Source organism: Zingiber officinale, chromosome 8A (genome assembly GCF_018446385.1).
Source record: "Zingiber officinale cultivar Zhangliang chromosome 8A, Zo_v1.1, whole genome shotgun sequence".
Classification (NCBI taxonomy): Eukaryota; Viridiplantae; Streptophyta; class Magnoliopsida; order Zingiberales; family Zingiberaceae; genus Zingiber; species Zingiber officinale.
Genome location: NC_056000.1, coordinates 59,359,593 through 59,377,949, shown reverse-complemented (window position 1 = coordinate 59,377,949; position 18,357 = coordinate 59,359,593). Strand labels below are relative to the sequence as shown.

Here is an 18,357-nt window from a genome sequence, read left to right as displayed (position 1 = left end):
AAAAAAAAAAAAGAAGGGAGTAGAAATAAAGTATTTAATTTTTCTTGGTAGGAAAGGAGGAAAGGTTTATTAATATAATATATGTTATTTTATTTAGAGGAAACAAAAGGGAATATCATTACTTTTACATTAGATTTTTTATAATATTAATATTTATTTTATAAATATAAATTAGATATTTTTAACAATAAAATAATTTTTAATATTATCATTTAAATTAATTATTTTTAATAAAAATAATAATTCTTATATACTGTCCATAACAGAATTATAAATATAATAAAAAAAATTATTTTCCCTTCCCTTCATTTACACGCCAATTTGGATTGGAAGGGTATAAAAAACTCGCTCTCTCCATTGGTAAGTAGATGATTAAAACTTACCCTTATTTTTTTTTCTTTCCTTTCCTCACTCCTCCCCAGATAAAATTTAAAGTTCTCCTCTCCTTATTTCCCCTTCATTCCCCCTCCTTCACCTCCTCCCAAACCGTTAGCAACAACATGGCTTTCTTCTCTCTCTTCTTCCTTCTTCCCCTCTCTTCTCTCCTCCTCTTTCTCCTGCTGCGATCTGGGAAACAACTGATCTCCGGACGTACCAACCTTCCTCCCTCACCTCCAAGGCTTCCTCTCATCGGCAACCTCCACCAGCTCGGTCCCCTCCTCCACCAGTCCCTCGCCGCCCTCTCCCGCCTCCACGGCCCCGTCATGCTCCTGCACCGTGGACACATTCCCACCCTCGTCGTATCCTCCCCCGACGCCGCTTGCGACGTCCTCCGCCACCAGGACCTCGTATGCGCCGGACGTCCCACCTTCACGCCGGCCAACATCCTCCTCGAAGGAGACATATCCTTCGCCCCCTATGGCGATTACTGGCGGCAGCTCCGCAGGATCTGCAGCGTCCACTTGCTGAGCTCCAAGCGGGTGCAGTCCTACCGCCGCACAAGGGAGGAGGAGGTGGCAGCCATGGCGGCGGCCATAGCGGCGAAGGCCTCGACCACTATAAATCTATCCGAAATCATATATTCCTCCACCAACGACGTGATCTGCCGAGTGGTGTCGGGAAAATTCAAGCGAGCGGAAGGGCGGAGCCGAGTTTTCACAGAGTTGATTCGCGGGAACTCGGAGCTGCTGTCGGCGGTGTACCTCGGGGACTACTTCCGGTGGCTGGGGTGGGTGGATGAGTTGCTGGGTAACGTGACGAGGGTGAGGAAGCTCAGGAAGAGGTGGGAGGAGCTGCTGGATCAGGTGATCAAGGAGCATGCTGATCGATCGTCGTCAAATATAGACGGCCACGATGAGGAGGAGGAGAAGGATTTCGTGGATGTTTTGATGTCGCTGCAAGAAAAGAACGAGTTTGTCCTCGAGCCAGCAAACTTCAAGTCGCTTCTCATAGTAAATATCGATCTAGTCATTTTCTGATGATTCAAACCAGAACTGATCTGTTTTTTTTTTTTTTTGGATGTTTCTTTCTTCAACATTTGCAGGATGTTTTCGGAGGTGGAACAGACACATCTTACATTACTTTAGAATGGGCCATGGTCGAGCTCGTTCGCAATCCTCTCGTCATGCAGAAATTGCAAGAGGAAGTGAGAAGGATAGCGAACAGAAAGAGCCTTGTCAAAGAGGAAGACCTCCACCAAATGACCTACTTGCTGGCCGTCATCAAAGAGGTCCTTCGGCTGCACCCCCCAGCTCCATTAATGGTGCCGCGAGAAACGTTGAATGACTGCATCATTCAAGGCTACAGCATACCCAAGAAGATGAGAATCTTAGTGAATGCCTGGGCGATTGGTAGAGATCCAAAGCACTGGGATGAGCCTGAGGAGTTCAGGCCGGAGAGGTTCTTGGACGGCTCGGTGGACTTCAACGGAACTGATTTCCGGTACATGCCCTTCGGATCGGGACGAAGAATTTGCCCGGGACTGCAATTCGCCATTTCTTGGTTGGAGCTTGCACTGGCGAACCTGGTGCATCAATTTGATTGGGAGCTGCCTTATGGGATGGAGAAGGAGGAGTTTCACAGGAGGGAAGTTCCTGGACTACTAGTGCAACGAGAAGGGCAACTTCATCTTGTTGCCAAACCATGGAATGATTGCTCATAAGAGTAGCTATGCACCAGTTAGATAAATAAAGATGTCTCTGAATATGGTGATTCTTTTGATATTTTCAGACTCCTGAGCAAATAACAACAATCTATGTATGTAACCTAGTTTGTTGGCTATTATATCTAATTGGTGAATTTAATTATAAATTGTGTATATGAGTATAAATCGAACCTATTAAAGTAACCTAGTTTGTTGGCTATTATATCTAATTGGTGAATTTAATTATAAATCGTGTATATGAGTATAAACCGAACCTATTAAACTAATCTAACTTAGGCTTATTGGATTTCGGTTGTTGGATATAAACCTTGTATGTGTAGAACCTATAGTCTCATATATATTATTATCTAATAGATGTTCAGTATATATATGGACTTATAGTCCCCCATCTATTATTATCTATGGGCGGATAATAGATATCCACTATATATAGGATTTATCCCCTAAAGGTTTAGAATGAAATCTTGACAGAGTTTTTAGTTCTCTATTGACCTAAAACTTTTCAACGTCGTTACCCCTAAGTCCCTTAGAAGACATAGAGATTATTTCTGGAGACGCTAAAGACAAGAATGACTCTTCAATCTGGTTCCTTGTCATATTTGCGTATCTATTTATTTTTCTTATGCCATGTTTTCGATAAAACGAAGATCCATGCTCATATGTTCTTGTATTTCTTATATACGAATTCTTATACGGTTTTTAGAATTCATGCGGCTTAGGTTTTACAAGATCTATAAATTGGTATCAGAGCCAAGTTTTTGTTTCATCGTTTTCATTGACTATAAAGTTTAAAGTTTTCGTCAATTTATTGTCTATATGTTAGATCATGTTTTTCTAGTTAATACAAATTTTTTATCATCATAAAAGAGAAAACTATGATAGACTTTTTTAACCTAATTTTAGGTAAAATTATGATTCAATCAATTACTTTGGTTGAGAAATTGATTACCGAGTCTAAAATTTTGAACAGAAATAATTAAAATCCAATCGATCAACAGTGTTAAAGTAGCGACTCATTCAATCGATTATTCTTTAATCGATCAAATTGCCTTGTCTACGTGAAACACATAGAATCAATTCATGGATTTACTGAATCAATTAAACGTCATTGTTTTTTTTATGCTACAGTTCATGGCAATGGCATTCATATTGATCCGGTGATAAAGGGGGTCCCACATCAAGGGTTCTGTGGAGGACATCTGGGCGGCCGTTCCTTAGCAAGGAAGATTATATTGGCGAGATACTTCTGGCCGGTCCTCCAAAAGAACGCCGCTCAGACAGTGGCTACTTGTTTGTCCTGCCAGAGGTATCATAGCCTCTTGCACCGACCAACCGAGGGGATGAAGGCGTCCACAGTTTTCTGCCCGTTCGACCAATGGGGTATGGACATCATTGGGTCGTTCCCTATGGTGACAGGTCAGTGGAAATTCTTGCTCGTCGCAGTGGATTACTTCTCCAAATGGGTCGAAGCTGAGCCACTGGCGAGAATAACCAAGCAAATAGTCACAAAGTTCATCTGGCAGCACATCATCTACCGGTTAGTCATCCCGCGCCGGCTCATCTCAGATAATGGAAGGCAATTCACCGGTCAGAAGCTCAGAGAATAGTGTGGAGTGTACGGTATTCAACAAGCATTCACCTCAGTGGCCTATCCTCATAGCAACGGGCAAGCGGAGGTCGCTAACCACGAAATTCTTCGAATCCTCCCCGCTCGGCTTGACTACGTCGGAGGAAGTTGGGTAGATGCACTACCCAAAGTGCTGTGGGCGATCCGCACAACTCCCAAAGAAGGGACCGGGGCCACTCCTTTCCTCCTCGTTTATGGAGGTGAAGCAGTCGTCCCCGTCGAAGTCGGAGTTGAATCCGATCGGATACAACACTACAATGAAGATAACGTCGAGCGGAGGCTACTGGAGCTAGACTTTGTTGACGAAGCTCGTGGCAAAGCTGTCGTCCGACTGATGGCGTACCGCCAAAGGATGAGGCAGAACTACAATCGGAGGGTGATCCCATGGTTGTTTCAGGTCGATGACTTAGTATGGAAAAAGGTGAAGTCGGTCGGTGACGTCACCAAGTTGGAAGCCCCATGGCCGGGGCCCTTCAAGGTCGTGGAGAAGATCCGCTCGGGTGCTTACTACTTAGAAGATAAAGGGGGGCGACGACTAGAGCGACCGTGGAGTGCAAATCATCTCTAGCCTTACCGAGTCGGGTGAAAGGTTCGCTAATGTAATAAGCAATGTATCTGTCATTATGCTCCTTGAATACAGGATAGGAATAAAAATGAATTCCCCAATTCTGTGTCGATCGGCATATATCAACCGTCGAGCGGCGACGTTAAACGCGGGCATATATCAACCGTCAAGCGGCGACGTTAAACCCTTGAGAAGATCGTCGAGTGGCGACGTTAAACCCTTAAGAAGATCGTCGAGCAACGACGTTAAACCCTTGAGAAGACCATCTAGTGGTGACGTTAAACCCACGTGAAGACCGTCGAGCGGTGACGTTAAACCCTTGAGAAGACCGTCGAGCGACGACGTTAAACCCTTGAGAAGATCGTCGAGTGGTGACGTTAAACCCATGTGAAGACCGTCGGGCGGCGACGTTAAACCCTTGAGAAGACCGTTGAGCGACGACGTTAAACCCACGTGAAGACCATCGAGCGGCGACGTTAAACCCACGTGAAGACCGTCGAGCGATGACGTTAAACTGTTGAGAAGACCGTCGAGCGGTGACGTTAAACCCACATGAAGACCGTCGAGCGGTGACATTAAATCCTTGAGAAGATCATCGAGCGACGATGTTAAACCCACGAGAAGACCGTCGAGCGGCGATGTTAAACCCACGTAAAGACCGTCGAGTGGCGACGTTAAACCCACGTGAAGACCGTCGAGCGGCGACGTTAAACCCTTGAGAAGATCCGTCGAGAGGCGACGCAAAACCCTTGAGAAGACCGTCGAGCGGCGACGTTAAACACAAGGTATACGGTGATAAACACCTGTTGGTGCAAATTGCACCAGAATCAAACTTAAGTTTTGATGTTGTCAAAGGTTCAAGTTAAGTCTTGTTGTGATCTAACAAGTTGACTGAGTGTGTAGGCTGTTTACTCAACTGGGAAAGACTTAGTTGGAGGCTAGGCAGGAGAAATCTTAGTAGATCGTGGAACCCAGGTGCAAGTCCAAGTGGGTCGAGGGGACTCGATGCTTGGCGGTGCGATCGAGAGGTCTGGAGGACTGAAGATCAAGGAAAAAGTCCTGGCGAACCGATCAAAGCTAAGTGAAAAGTCCAAATTAGATATGGAGGATCTAAGTTTGGCAGGTAGGTTGAGGTAAACAACTGGAGGAGCGATAGTGAGGTCGGGTTCCCGAAGGGAATAACCTTAGGTCGCTGATCCAACTGAAGAAACCAGGAAGGTTTCAAAGTTGAGATCAAGACAGTTCTACTGTCTTTTATATTATTCATGCATTATAATATTATTACTGTGCTAATATCTATTTTTCAGGTTTATTGTCTAATACTGTTTTATAGGTTTGGCTAGATCGATCGACTGAACCGGATAATCGGTCGGCCGAACAAGAAGAGATCAAAGCAGTGTTCAGATCAGACCAGAACAGACCGAGTCCGATCAAGCCATGATCAGTCAACCGAACAGTAAGATCGGTCGACCGAACCCTGATGACTCAGCACAGAATCAGCACCGATCAGAAGCAGAAGGAAATTGAGTTGATCGATCGACCGAACCAATGAACCATTAATGCACAGTAAATGCGGATCTCAGTAAATCTTGACGAACAGGGAAGGAACCTGTTCTGTCAATTGAAAAATGGGATCGGTCGACCAAACCCTTAATGAGAAAATTGATGCCAGAGATCGAGCCAACGTCAGACTCCAGCCAGAAAGGAAGGGAGCTAGTTCGTCCGACCGAACAGAGGGATCGATCGACCGAACGTCCATTACACCTATAAAAAGAGGCTCGAGGTTTGAGGTTGAGTAATACTTTCTGATCGACTGAAGTTCTCTTCTGCAAGCTGCTCGTGCTCCAAGTCTTCATCAGCTCTGCAAGTCATTCCGTCCGATAGTGCCGACCAAAGCTTCAATTCCATTACTTGTCGGTATATTTTATTAGCTTGCATTGTAATTAACTTAAGCAAGATAGTAGGTTGTTACTATCTTGCTCATTTTGTACATTCTGCTTCTTTCCAAGGATTATGGAAAGAAAGTTTATAGTGGATTACCCATCGGTGCGATCAATGATCGCGGGCCTTCGAGTAGGAGTCAACCTAGACTCTGAACTAAGTAAACAAGCTTGTCTTTCTTTTTACTTTCCGCTGTGCACGACTCTGCTTTCAAAGAAAAAGAGAAGTTTTAAAAAGGCGTGATTTTCACCCCCCCCCCTATCATACCCATTCGATCTAACAATTGGTATCAAAGCCTCGTAAGCTTTGAAATAAATTAACAGTTTTTCAAAGCATTTTTTTTAACTTTTTCTTTTCTTTTAGAATAATTTTTTGTTATCTCTATTTTTCAAGCTCTACTAACCCCAAGACGAAAGTCTTGGAAACATATATTTTTTTAATTTCTTTCTTGCAAGGATGTCGAACTCGTATCAAGAAGGTTACAGTACTGTCCGGTCTCCACTATTCAAAGGAGAAAATTTAAGTTATTGGAAGAATAGGATGGAGTGTTACTTGAAGTCCGATATTAAGCTTTGGTTCACGATCTTGAAAGGCTACACCCCTCCGACGAAAGACGGAACATTATTAGAACCAGATGAATGGACTCCCCCAATGATCAAGAAGGCACAACTGAACTACAAGACGATTAACACCATCCAGTGTGGGCTCACAATGGAGGAGTTGAACCGAGTCATCCCCTATGACAACGCTAAAGAACTGTGGGATTCTCTAGTCAAACTACATGAAGGAACCAATGAATCTAAGGTAAATAAATGAGATTTACTTTTAAATAACTTGTTTAATATTAAAATATTTCCCGGAGAGACGGCCTCGCAACTACACGCTCGACTGAAGGACATCCTCAATGGCCTCCATCTGATCGGACACAACTTGGAAAATTGCGACATAATAAGGTACGCGCTAAATGTTTTTCCGAGGAATGCTTTGTCGGCATCAATTGTAGATGCGTACAAAGTTTCTAAGGATCTTTCAATTCTTAAGTTAGATAAGTTATTATGTGAATTGGAATTACATGAGCAATCTAACGTAAGCCATGTCGAGAAAGGAGTTGCTTTGTATGCAGGTCTGAGCAAGGAAATAAAATCAAAAATAAAGATCGAGTCAGAAAGTGAGTCAGACTCTGACTTGACAAATGAAGAAGAACTTGTCAACATGGTTCGGAGACTTCTGATGAAAAAGAAATTCAGAAGAAATGCCAAAAAAGACACCTATCAACCAGACCCAAAACAAATCAGAAGTGATTTGTTACGGATGCAACAAAAAGGGGCATTTAAAAAATGAATGCCCAAATCGAAAGGAAGAAAATCCTAAACAACAAGACGAAAGAAATCCCTCCAAGCGACATGGGACGAGACCTCTTCCAACGAATCTGACACTGAGCAAACAAAGCATTCGAGCCATCTTGCATGTATGGCAAGAAACGAAGATTCCGACTCCAAGTCTGATGAAGAGTACGAGTCTGAGATCGACATCGAGTTCGATAGAAGCCACGGATCGGAAGATCAAAATATAGTAACGATTTATTCTAAGTCTAATTTGCTTAAAGTAGTTAAATGCTTGTTTAAAAAATTGTCAAAATATGAAAAACAAAATAACTTGTTACTTGAGGAAATAGACCACCTCAAGCAGCAAGTTAACTTGAGTAACTTGACTAACCAAGTTCAAATCGAAACTTCAACTCAAGTTGAAAAACCTGAGGAAGAAAATTTCGACTTGCAAAGTCAAGTCGAGCGACTCAAGAAAATGTTGGAAAGGTTCGAATTGGGGTCCAAGTGTCTAAACATGGTACTTGGATCACAACAAACCGTGTACAACAAATCTGGACTCGGTTACAATCCTAAACAAACAAACAAATCATACTTGGCATTAATTAGTCAAAATGTTAGAAGTCAAGTCCAAGCATGGGTCCAAACAAAGCATTTAACCAAACCAATTAAACTGAACTTATACTTAATCCCTAAGAGTGAAATTCATTACTTAGATAGACCTTATCTAAGCTATGACTCAGGGGGAGTAACTAGAAAGACAATTCAACCAAGATGATTAGCCAAACTCATACACTTAGGATTAGGTTTACTTTATGCTTAGAACGGTTAGATAAAAAAGGTTTACCAAACCCTACAACATAGCATCGGAATGGATTGGGATGATAGTACGTCAAAGAAACTTTGTCGAAGGCATGTCTAGGCTGGATCTTGTGTATTCTACCTAGTGCACTAGACTTAGTAGATCTAACCGAAGCTACTCCAGTCAAACATGGACTAGTTAAACCAAAATTTAATATTAAGTTTTTTGAGCGGAAATAGTTTGGAAAGTCTTCAGCAAGTAGTCCACCGTTGATACACAAGAAGGTCATATGCCTTGCCACTGAACTGAAAACTTATCCTTAGGAAGCCAGCTTGATTAACCCAAAGCTAAGTTTGAATCTAACATGGGTTCAATAATCTTTTTCAATAAATAAATAAATTAAAATTAATTAAAAATTAATTAAAAATTAATCAAAATTATTTTTTAAAAAAACTTAATTAGAATTATTTTTAAAATTAAATAAAATTATTTTAAAAACTTAATTAATATTATTTTTAAAACTTAATTAAAATTATTTTTAAAAACTTAATTAAAATTATTTTAAAAAATTTAATTAAAATTATTTTAAAAACTTAATTAAAATTATTTTAAAAAACTTAATTAAAATTATATTAAAACTTAATTTAAATTATTCTAAAACTTAATTAAAATTATTTTTAAAAACTTAATTAAATTATTTTTAAAAATTAATTAAAATTATTTTTAAAACTTAATTAAAATTATTTTAAAAACATAATTAAAATTATTTTAAAACTTAATTAAAATTATTTTAAAAACTTAATTAAAATTATTTTAAAACTTAATTAAAATTATTTTAAAACTTAATTAAATTATTTTAAAACTTAATTAAAATTATTTAAAAACTTAATAAAAAATTATTTTAAAACTTAATAAAAACTATTTTAAAACTTAATAAAAAATTATTTTAAAACTTAATAAAAACTATTTTAAAACTTAATTAAAATTATTTTAAAAACTTAATTAAAATTATTTTAAAAACTTAATTAATATTATTTTAAAAAGTTAATTAAAATTATTTTAAAATCTTAATTAAAATTATTTTAAAACTTAATTAAAATTAATTTTTAAACTTAATTAAATTATTTTAAAACCTAATTAAAATTATTTAATACTTAATTAAAATTATTTAAACACTTAATTAAAATTATTTAAAAATTTAATAAAAAATTATTTTAAAAACTTAATTAAAATTATTTTAAAACTTAATTAAAATTATTTTAAAACTTAAAAAATTATTTTAAACTCAACTTAAAAATTATTTTAAACTTAAACTTAAACATTATTATAAACTTTAATTTTTTTTTTAAACTTAAAAATTACTTTAAACTTAAACTTGAAAATTATAAAAATAATATTTAATTAAAAAATTATTTTAAACCTAATTAAAAATTAATCATTTTAAAATTATTTAAAAGTCATTTTAAACTTAACTAAAAATTATTTAAAACTTAATTTAAAAATTATTAAAAAATCATTAAAAATTATTTAAAACTTAATCATTAAGAAAATAATTTTAAACTTAATTTAAAAAAATGATCGGTCGACCGATCATATTTACCGGTCGACCGAACAGATGTTGTTTTTGAACCAGTCAATTATTTTTTTAAAATCGGATGTACAATAAATTCATTGGTCGACCGATCACCTTTTTCGGTCGACCGAAGACTTTATGATCCATCATCCACTTTGTGTTGGTGCACAAGAAACCGTGCATCTTGAAGTTATCGGTCGATCGAACCCTTAGATCGGTCGACCGAACATCCAACATTCGGCTTTGGATGACAGCAAATTTATTGGATCGGTCGACCGAACCGCTTATCGATCGACTAATCGAGGTCTATATAACACCCACAGAACCAAAATCTTTCATACAACTCTCCTTTCCTATTTCTCCACATCTATCCAACGATTTTCGAATTTCTGCATTCACAAGCCATACCTCGGTATGAATTGAAGTTTAGTTCTTTCTTTTCGCACATTTACTTATTTTTTATTGTCTTTTTTAGTGAAAAACTACGTAAACTTGCCCAAAAGGAGGCTAGCTCCTCCAATCCCAGCCAAGACCCTAGGTTCTCCACAGAGGACTTGCATCAATCTTTTTCCAACAAGACTTTTTTAATTGTGGGTACTAGATGCCTTGATCTACCATTTTATCAAACCTATTGTCTTGAAATAGTCGATATTATACACCATTACTCGTTAGATAGTCTGGTTCTCTGTAGACATGCATATAATCCCACACTTTGCACTGAATTTTATCATAATTTATGTGAGATTAATGCATATTATTTTAAAACTAGAGTTGTTTCGAGGGATATGTTGTTTGATTTTAATATATTTTCTCGCTTCTTACGCATGCGTCCCTCAACTACCTGGATCTTTCCATATCCATCGTATCCTGACATTTTGCCCGATCCGTTTTCTCATCACTAGACCTCATGTATGCCGATTTCTTCTAAGGTCCTCGACCAAGGAAGATGTCTTCCGTCCCACTGAGCCCAAATGACAATGCATTATACAAAATGGTCGTCTCATGCATTCATCCTCTTTCATCCAGAGATCAGGCAGTTCTCCGTCCTGTTCATCTTTTTCTGATGTATGTCCTTAAGCATAAACTAGATATAGATTTTGCTTATTGGGTTTTTAAGTCCATAGTCTACTACTCTGGTTATAGTACCTCGTTTAAGGTACACATGATTCATTGTCATATCCTTACAGCTTTCATAGCTTCCTTAGGAGTAGGTATTGGGTGTGGTGAGTTGATTGAGTTATCTTATTTTGACCTAATTGATATTCGTCAAATGTCCTTGGCTGGGATTAAGACTAATCCTCAGGGTCTGGTTTACAAGTGTACTCATCCATACTATGTTGCAGTGGATGCTGAGGACATTCCCATTGCTGTAGAGGAGCCCTATATACCGCCGTTAGCTATTGAGTATTCCCAGACTCCATTCTTTGATGTTGCTCAGGCAACTTCATCTACAGCCCTTCCTCCTCAGTTTAATGATCCATTCAGTCAGCTCCGAGACGATATTTTTGGTCATTTTGACTCTCTTTAGACGATGTTTCAGGACCAGCTGGCAGATTTTCGTCAGGATATTACTAGACGAGTAGAGACGTTGGAGGCACAGCAGACTAGGATGTTTGGCTATTTTCGTATTGCCCATGATCCTCCATCTCCTAATACCTGACTCTTTATATTTACTTCTGGACTAGTGTGGGCTATCAGACTTATGTATATTTGGACCTCGTACTAATAATTTGTATTTCTGGTCACTTATTTTTGCATAACTGTTGGTTGTGTTTTCTAGAATAGGTTTCTTAAAATGCTTTCAAAATATTACTTAGTAGTTTTCAAAATTATTTTTTGTAAAAAATTACCTTTTCAAATTTTGGTTTTCAAAACTCTTTCAAAATATTTTTATTTTTCCGGAGTAGCCTTAGGACCTACCGTAGAATTGCATGATCCTATAGTTCTAGGAGCCAACATCTCACAAGCACAGTAGGATCCCTTGTTTGATAACTTAGAATGGGTGAGATGCTTAACACGTAGCCTAAAATTTCAGATGCTTATGTCAGTGTATCGCTATAAATCTGGGCTTTAAACAACATACATGGATCAATTTGAGCCAACTAGCTAGTAACAACCTAGTTAGTACTAAATACTCAAATTGACCAACCTGAGTCAATAGCTACTAACTTAGTCAAAATTTTCACAATTTTACACTTCTCAAAACTATATATCTTACTATGTTTTTCAAAATTCGTCTTTAAATTCATTTTTGAAAACTTTTTTCAAAATATTTAAAAAAAGTTTTACCTTGGTGAAAATTCCTCTTTATATTCATTTTTCAAAATTCATCTTTTAGTAACTTTTCAATTTTTACCTTGGTGAAACTTTTTCAACTTCCTTAATTTTTCAAAGATTCTTCTTGAGTTCAAAATTTCTATTCTTCTTTCAAAATTACAACTTTGAAACGGTTTTATACATGTTTTTAATTTTTTTTTATAATTTTTATTTTTGCTATGTTTCTCAAACTTGTTACAATTTTTTATTCAAAACTGCTACATTTCTAAAACTTGTGGATTGTCACCTTTACTCAAAGGTTTCCACCTTATTTGTTGAGTTTGAAGTCTTCCTCTATTTTTGATGTGTGTCAAAGGGGGAGAGATAGTGAATTCAGGGGGAGTTGTTTAACTCAGGGGGAGAATTAAAAGATAAGTTGTTTGTTTATTTAATTTTTGCATATTTTAACTTAACTTTGAACCTTGGTTGCCAAACATCAAAAAGGGGAAGATTGTTGGTGCAAGTTGCACCAGAATCAAACTAAAGTTTTGATGTTGTCAAAGATTCAAGTTAAGTCTTGTTGTGATCTAATAAGTTGACTGAGTGTGCAGGCTGTTTACTCACCCGGGAAAGACCTAGTTAGAGGCTAGGCAGGAGAAATCTTAGTAGATCATGGAACCCAGGTACAAGTCCAAGTGGGTCGAGGGGACCCGACGCTTGGCGGTGTGATCAAGAGGTCTGGAGGACTGAAGATCAAGGAAAAAGTCATGTCGAGCCGATTGAAGCTAAGTGAAAAGTCCAAACTAGATCTGGAGGATCTAAGTTTGGCAGGTAGGTTGAGGTAAACAACTAGAGGAGCGACAGTGAGGTCGGGTTCCCGAAGGGAACAACCTTAGGTCACTGATCCAACTGAAGAAACCGAAAAAGTTTCAAAGTTGAGATCAAGACAGTTCTACTATCTTTTATATTACTCATGCATTATAATATTATTACTGTGCTAATATCTGTTTTGCAGGTTTATTGTCTAACACTGTTTTGCAGGTTTGGCTGGATCGGTCGACCGAACCGGAGAATCGGTTAACTGAACAAGAAGAGATTAAAGCAGTGTTCAGATCAGACCAGAACAAACCGAGTCCGATCAAGCCATGATCGATCGACCGAACAGTAAGATCGGTCGACCGAACCCTGATGACTCAGCACAAAATCAGCACCGATCAGAAGCAGAAGGAAATTGAGTTGATCGATCGACCGAACCAATCAACCATTAATACACAATAAATGCGGATCTTAGCAAATCTTGACGAACAGGGAAGGAGCCTGTTCTGTGAACTGAAAAATGGGATCGGTCGACCGAACCCTTAATGAGCAAATTGATGTCAGAGATCGACCCAACGTCAGACTCCAGCCTGGAAGGAAGGGAGCTGGTTCGGTCGACCGAACAGAGGGATCGATCGACCGAACATCCATTACACCTATAAAAAGAGGCTCGAGGTTTGAGGCTGAGTAATACTTTCTGATCGACTAAAGTTCTCTTCTGCAAGCTGCTCATGCTCCAAGTCTTCATCAGCTCTGTAAGTCACTCTGTCTGATAGTACCGACCAAAGCTTCAATTCCATTACTTGTCGATATATTTTATTAGCTTGCATTGTAATTAACTTAAGCAAGATTGTAGGTTGTTACTATCTTGCTCATTTTGTACGTTCTGCTTCTTTCCGAGGATTTCAGAAAGAAGGGTTATAGTGGATTGCCATCATTGCGATCAAGGATCACGGGCCTTCGAGTAGGAGTCGACCTAAACTCTGAACGAAGTAAACAAGCTTGTTTTTCTTTTTACTTTTCGCTGTGCACGACTCTGCTTTCAAAGAAAAAGAGAAGTTTTAAAAAGACGTGATATTCACCCCCCCCTCCTCTATCGCACCCATTCGATCTAATAGCACCGAATGGAAAGATCATGGCTGAGCAGGGCAAACAAGTAAAAAATATGGGAAACCATGCCAAACAGGCTGTATTACTCAAATATGACCTCAGAACGACGGACGTACAAAGAAGACTTACAAGCTGAATGCTCGGCCTCACTCAATATAATCAAAGACATCATCGGGCATTGAGTCGTTCAGCTTGCTTCGGTTAATGACGTCGTCAGTTGCCTCGGGAGGAAGATGGCCATCCTCCTTAAGCTATTGAAGTGTTCCATTAATAGCCGGCTCAAAGACGCGGACGATCCGCTAGACGACCTTATCAGTGAACTAGTTCGAGAGAAGGTAGGCTTGTTTCATCACTTCAAAACGGCTTGGCTCATCCTTTTGATAGGTCACCAGGGCAGATCGGGAGGCCTCCAAGGCATCCTCAGTGGCTTTAAGCTTCCCCTGGAGAGAAGCCTCCACGACTGAACGATTGCTCCGCTCGGTGACCAGGAAGTCCTCGGCTTCCTTAAGCTTCTGGGCAAGGTCCCGAGCATGTTGGTTCTTCGGTTCCAAATCATTGATGGCCCGGTTCCTCCTCGCCACTGTCGACTCAATTTTCTTGTTAAAGGTGCTGACCTTTGTGTTGAGTCGGCCCAACATTACTTCCTGGTTAGCTGTCTTCTTCCGCTTGGCTTCGAGGAGTTGATTGGCCTTCTCCAGATTAACCTTCAGCTCGGCGATTGATGACCCTTGGGAGGAACAGGCGCCATAAATTTTGACCTTCTTCAGCTCGTCCTCCACAAAGGTGAGCCATTGACACATAACCACGCTCTCTACCTAGTACTATAGGAAAACTGAACGAGTTAGGGTTGATCAGAGGTAAGGAGTAAATAAGAATAACGATATGTACCCCGGTGGACATCTGCAGGTGGCTGTTGGCTAGCGCCCCAGGTGACATTGTCATCGCTCGGGCCCTCGCTTCCTCCCAAACACCGGCGAGTGGCCCGCGAATCAAAATCCGGTGCTAAGGGGTTTGTGAATGGGCGCTCTGCTCAAGATAATCCTCCGTCGGGAGGTTGAGGACTGCCGTCAGAAACCTACGGCCGCTCGGGTCAGAGTAGGAGGAGGTCGTCGGCCTGGAGGGAGTCGCCATGGACGCAGGATCGAACCTGGAATGCTTAACACTCCATCGAGGCGGCGGTAAAAAGGAAATCAGGGGAGCAGTGAGGGTCTCTGGTGGCAGCTCAGTGAGCGACGGCGTCCGCTCGGAAGAAGTGGCCTCATCGCAGGAAGGGCACCAGGCGAGGAAGTGTCGATCCGCTCGGTGACTACCACAACTGAGGTGGTATATCGGGGGGTATCGCCTTTGTGGCACCTCTTGCGCCTGGAGAGTGGCACTCCTCCCGAGGAATCAGAGTCTTCAGTCCAAGTGGCGGTAGTAGGGAGTGGATCAGCAGCAACCACGAAGCTAGCCGTCCGATCGGCCGTGCCTCCAATCGCGGTAGGCGTTGCTTACTCTCGTGCATACCCTCATGGGAGCTGACCGACGCTAAGCCACGGCTCGTTAGCTCCTTGGCCGCGGTCGGTTCAACTTCGGCATCCTTCAACTTGTTGAAGTTGGCCACCCGTGCGTGCATCATGACTTCGGCTGTAGGAGAAGGAAAAAGAAATCAGTTAGATTCAAGGGAAGGGAGCCGAGAAGTTCCTTACCTAAGCTGCTTGGGAGTCGGGTACGGATCAGACTCAGATTCAATATGTACATCACGCCCGCCAGCAGCAGCTTGTGTATATCATATTTTTGGCCAGCCATCATGGAGGCTACGTGAAGGTAGTCTGGTCGGCTCCTGTATTTTTGCAGATCATGTTGAGGGGATATGCCGACCTGCCAATTCGTTCGGAAGCTGGGCCGCTCGGGCAGATGTAGAAAAAAGAAGTATTCTTTCCAATGCTTATTGGAGGTCGACATCTTATCAAAAAAATACTAGGTCGACCCGCGATTGGAAAAGATATGTCCCCAGCTCGGATTGCTTGGGGTAGTAGAAGTAGTGGAAGACACGAGGAGTCAAGGGAATGTCGTGCAGGCGGAATAACACTACAATGCAGCACAACAAGCGAAAAGAGTTGGGTATAAGTTGCGGAAGAGGAATGCGGAAATAATTATAGACTTCAATGATGAAAGGATGGATCAGGAATCACAGACTGGCAATAAACTGGTCGCCGAAAAAACATGTGGTGCCGATCGGCAGGTCATTGGTCCGATCGGACGAAGAAGTCAAGATAATCTCATGATCATAAGGAATATCAAAAAAGTTCCTGAGGCTCTTGGCATCGCCCGCATCGAACCTGGTCTCCATGGTATTGTACCAGAGGCCAGGTGCGGGGTCTGACGGTTGTGAAGAGCTGGTCATTGCCGGAAAGATGGCCGGAACACAAAAACAAGAATACAACGGGAAGGGAGAAGGGGCGAAAAACACAAAGGACGCTAGAAAGGTGCAAGGAGCGAAAAAGACAAGCAGAAGATTGAAGAAAGCTTACAGGAGGAAAAAGGATCACCGCAAGAGAAAGCAGAGGGTCGCCGGAGCACTGGTTGGGTAGCAAGTTACTGTCGGCTCTTACAGAAGATGCAAAGTGGAGAGGAAGCCGACACTGCAACCTTATAAACGCTGGGCTCATCCGACCGAAGTCATCGGATCTAGGGCATAAAACCCGAGATGCATATCCCGTCATAGAATTTAAACCACCGGATGACACATGAAAAGCTTTCGCTTCAGTCATACAGCGACTGCAACGGCGACGCGTGGCACTTCCCCACTGGGTCGCATTTAATGGGCATCATTACTTTGCATGGTCGCGCACTCATCCTTAATGAGGGAGATTTGCACGAATTCTATGGAGATTTTGGTGACATCATCGATGATCATACTCCTTGAAGGATGCTGAAGGAGAAAAGACCCAAGTGTAAACACTCTGTCCGCCAATCGGCCACAAGGGTCAGTATCAGGGCCGATCGGCATACCAATTGCCATACTCTATTCAGTCAATCAAACTTGCAACCTCCTTCGACTAGACTTGAGGGGCAGGCATGTGATCCGGTGGTAAAGGGGATCCCACCCCACGCGGGATCATGAGTGAGGTGGAGGTCAAAGTCAAGATGGTCAACGCCCCTTATCACCGTCCGAACGGGCAACCCACTTGCCCGATCGGGGGTGAAGAATAGCCGGGCCAATACTGACCCAATGTTAGCATGTAACACCCTAAATTTCATTGTTTGGAGTTCTAAAAGTACTTATAAATATTTAGAAATGTTTTAGGAATATTCTAGAGATTTTTAGGAATTTTAGAGTATATTTATGAAATTTTCGGAGTTCGTTTGGTATTTTTACCAAAAGAAAGAAGTTGCAAAAAATAAAGAGATTCGGCCAAGGTTTGAACCCGCGACCTCCGACCCGATCCAAGACTTAAACGAAGCGCGATAGCCAAGCGCTCAAGCATGTGTTTCATGATCAAAGTGATGGCAAAATAAATTTAAGTAATAACCAAAATCAAGGATACCCATTGGTATAAAAAGGAATCGAGTTATTTCCTCATGACCAAAACCCTCTCATCCTCTCCTCTCTCGTGTACGACGACACTGCTCTGGCGAAAACGAAGCCAAAGCTAGGGCTTCGTCTCCGTCGGCCGGCCAAGGGGTAATTCCGTGAGCTCTTCACAGATTCGAGACCCTCTTGTCCAGGAGAACCCATCGGCACGAAGAAGAGGCCGAGATTTCAAGCCTCTGAAACCCTAGAAGCTTCTCTTCTCGGTTGTAAGTTCAAGAACACATAGGTAAGTGCTCTCGCCTGCAGTAGGAGTAGTTTTCAGATCTTTGTTTCCTTCTTTAGTTTGAGTTTTTCAACAGACAATTAATAGAAGTCTAATTCCAGTAAGTTTAGATTTTCTTTTGCTATATATGGGGTACGAACAACCCCTTACCCTTAGCACGTTAGTTGAGTTTTCTTGCTTCTTGATTGTGCATGTTAGTATTTTAGTTTTTAGTTTTGTTACTGATTTAAGGAGCATGAATATCCTATGTTTTAAGTATACCATGTTGGTTTGCTTTGTTACTGCAATGAATAAGAACAACTTTATTTGAACCATGTCGTTTAGACCTTTTCTGCTTTCCAATTAGTCCGGACAACCTTACCTACGCTCCAGCATGCAGTTTTAGATGTTCCTTTAGCATCCCAGTTTGCTTGTTTTTAGCTCGTGTTGAGTGATTGA

General features: G+C 40.8%; 1 protein-coding gene across 1 annotated transcript; it reads left to right on the top strand.

Annotated features, from left to right (window-relative positions):
• Window positions 1-542: 542 nt before the first annotated feature.
• On the top strand, window positions 543-2,101 carry LOC122010868 (cytochrome P450 71A1-like; the record flags this gene model as incomplete). Its single annotated transcript, XM_042567338.1, has 2 exons — window positions 543-1,391; window positions 1,484-2,101. Coding segments are annotated over 2 exons (1,467 nt in total), but the record flags the coding sequence as incomplete, so codon positions are not given.
• Window positions 2,102-18,357: the final 16,256 nt, after the last annotated feature.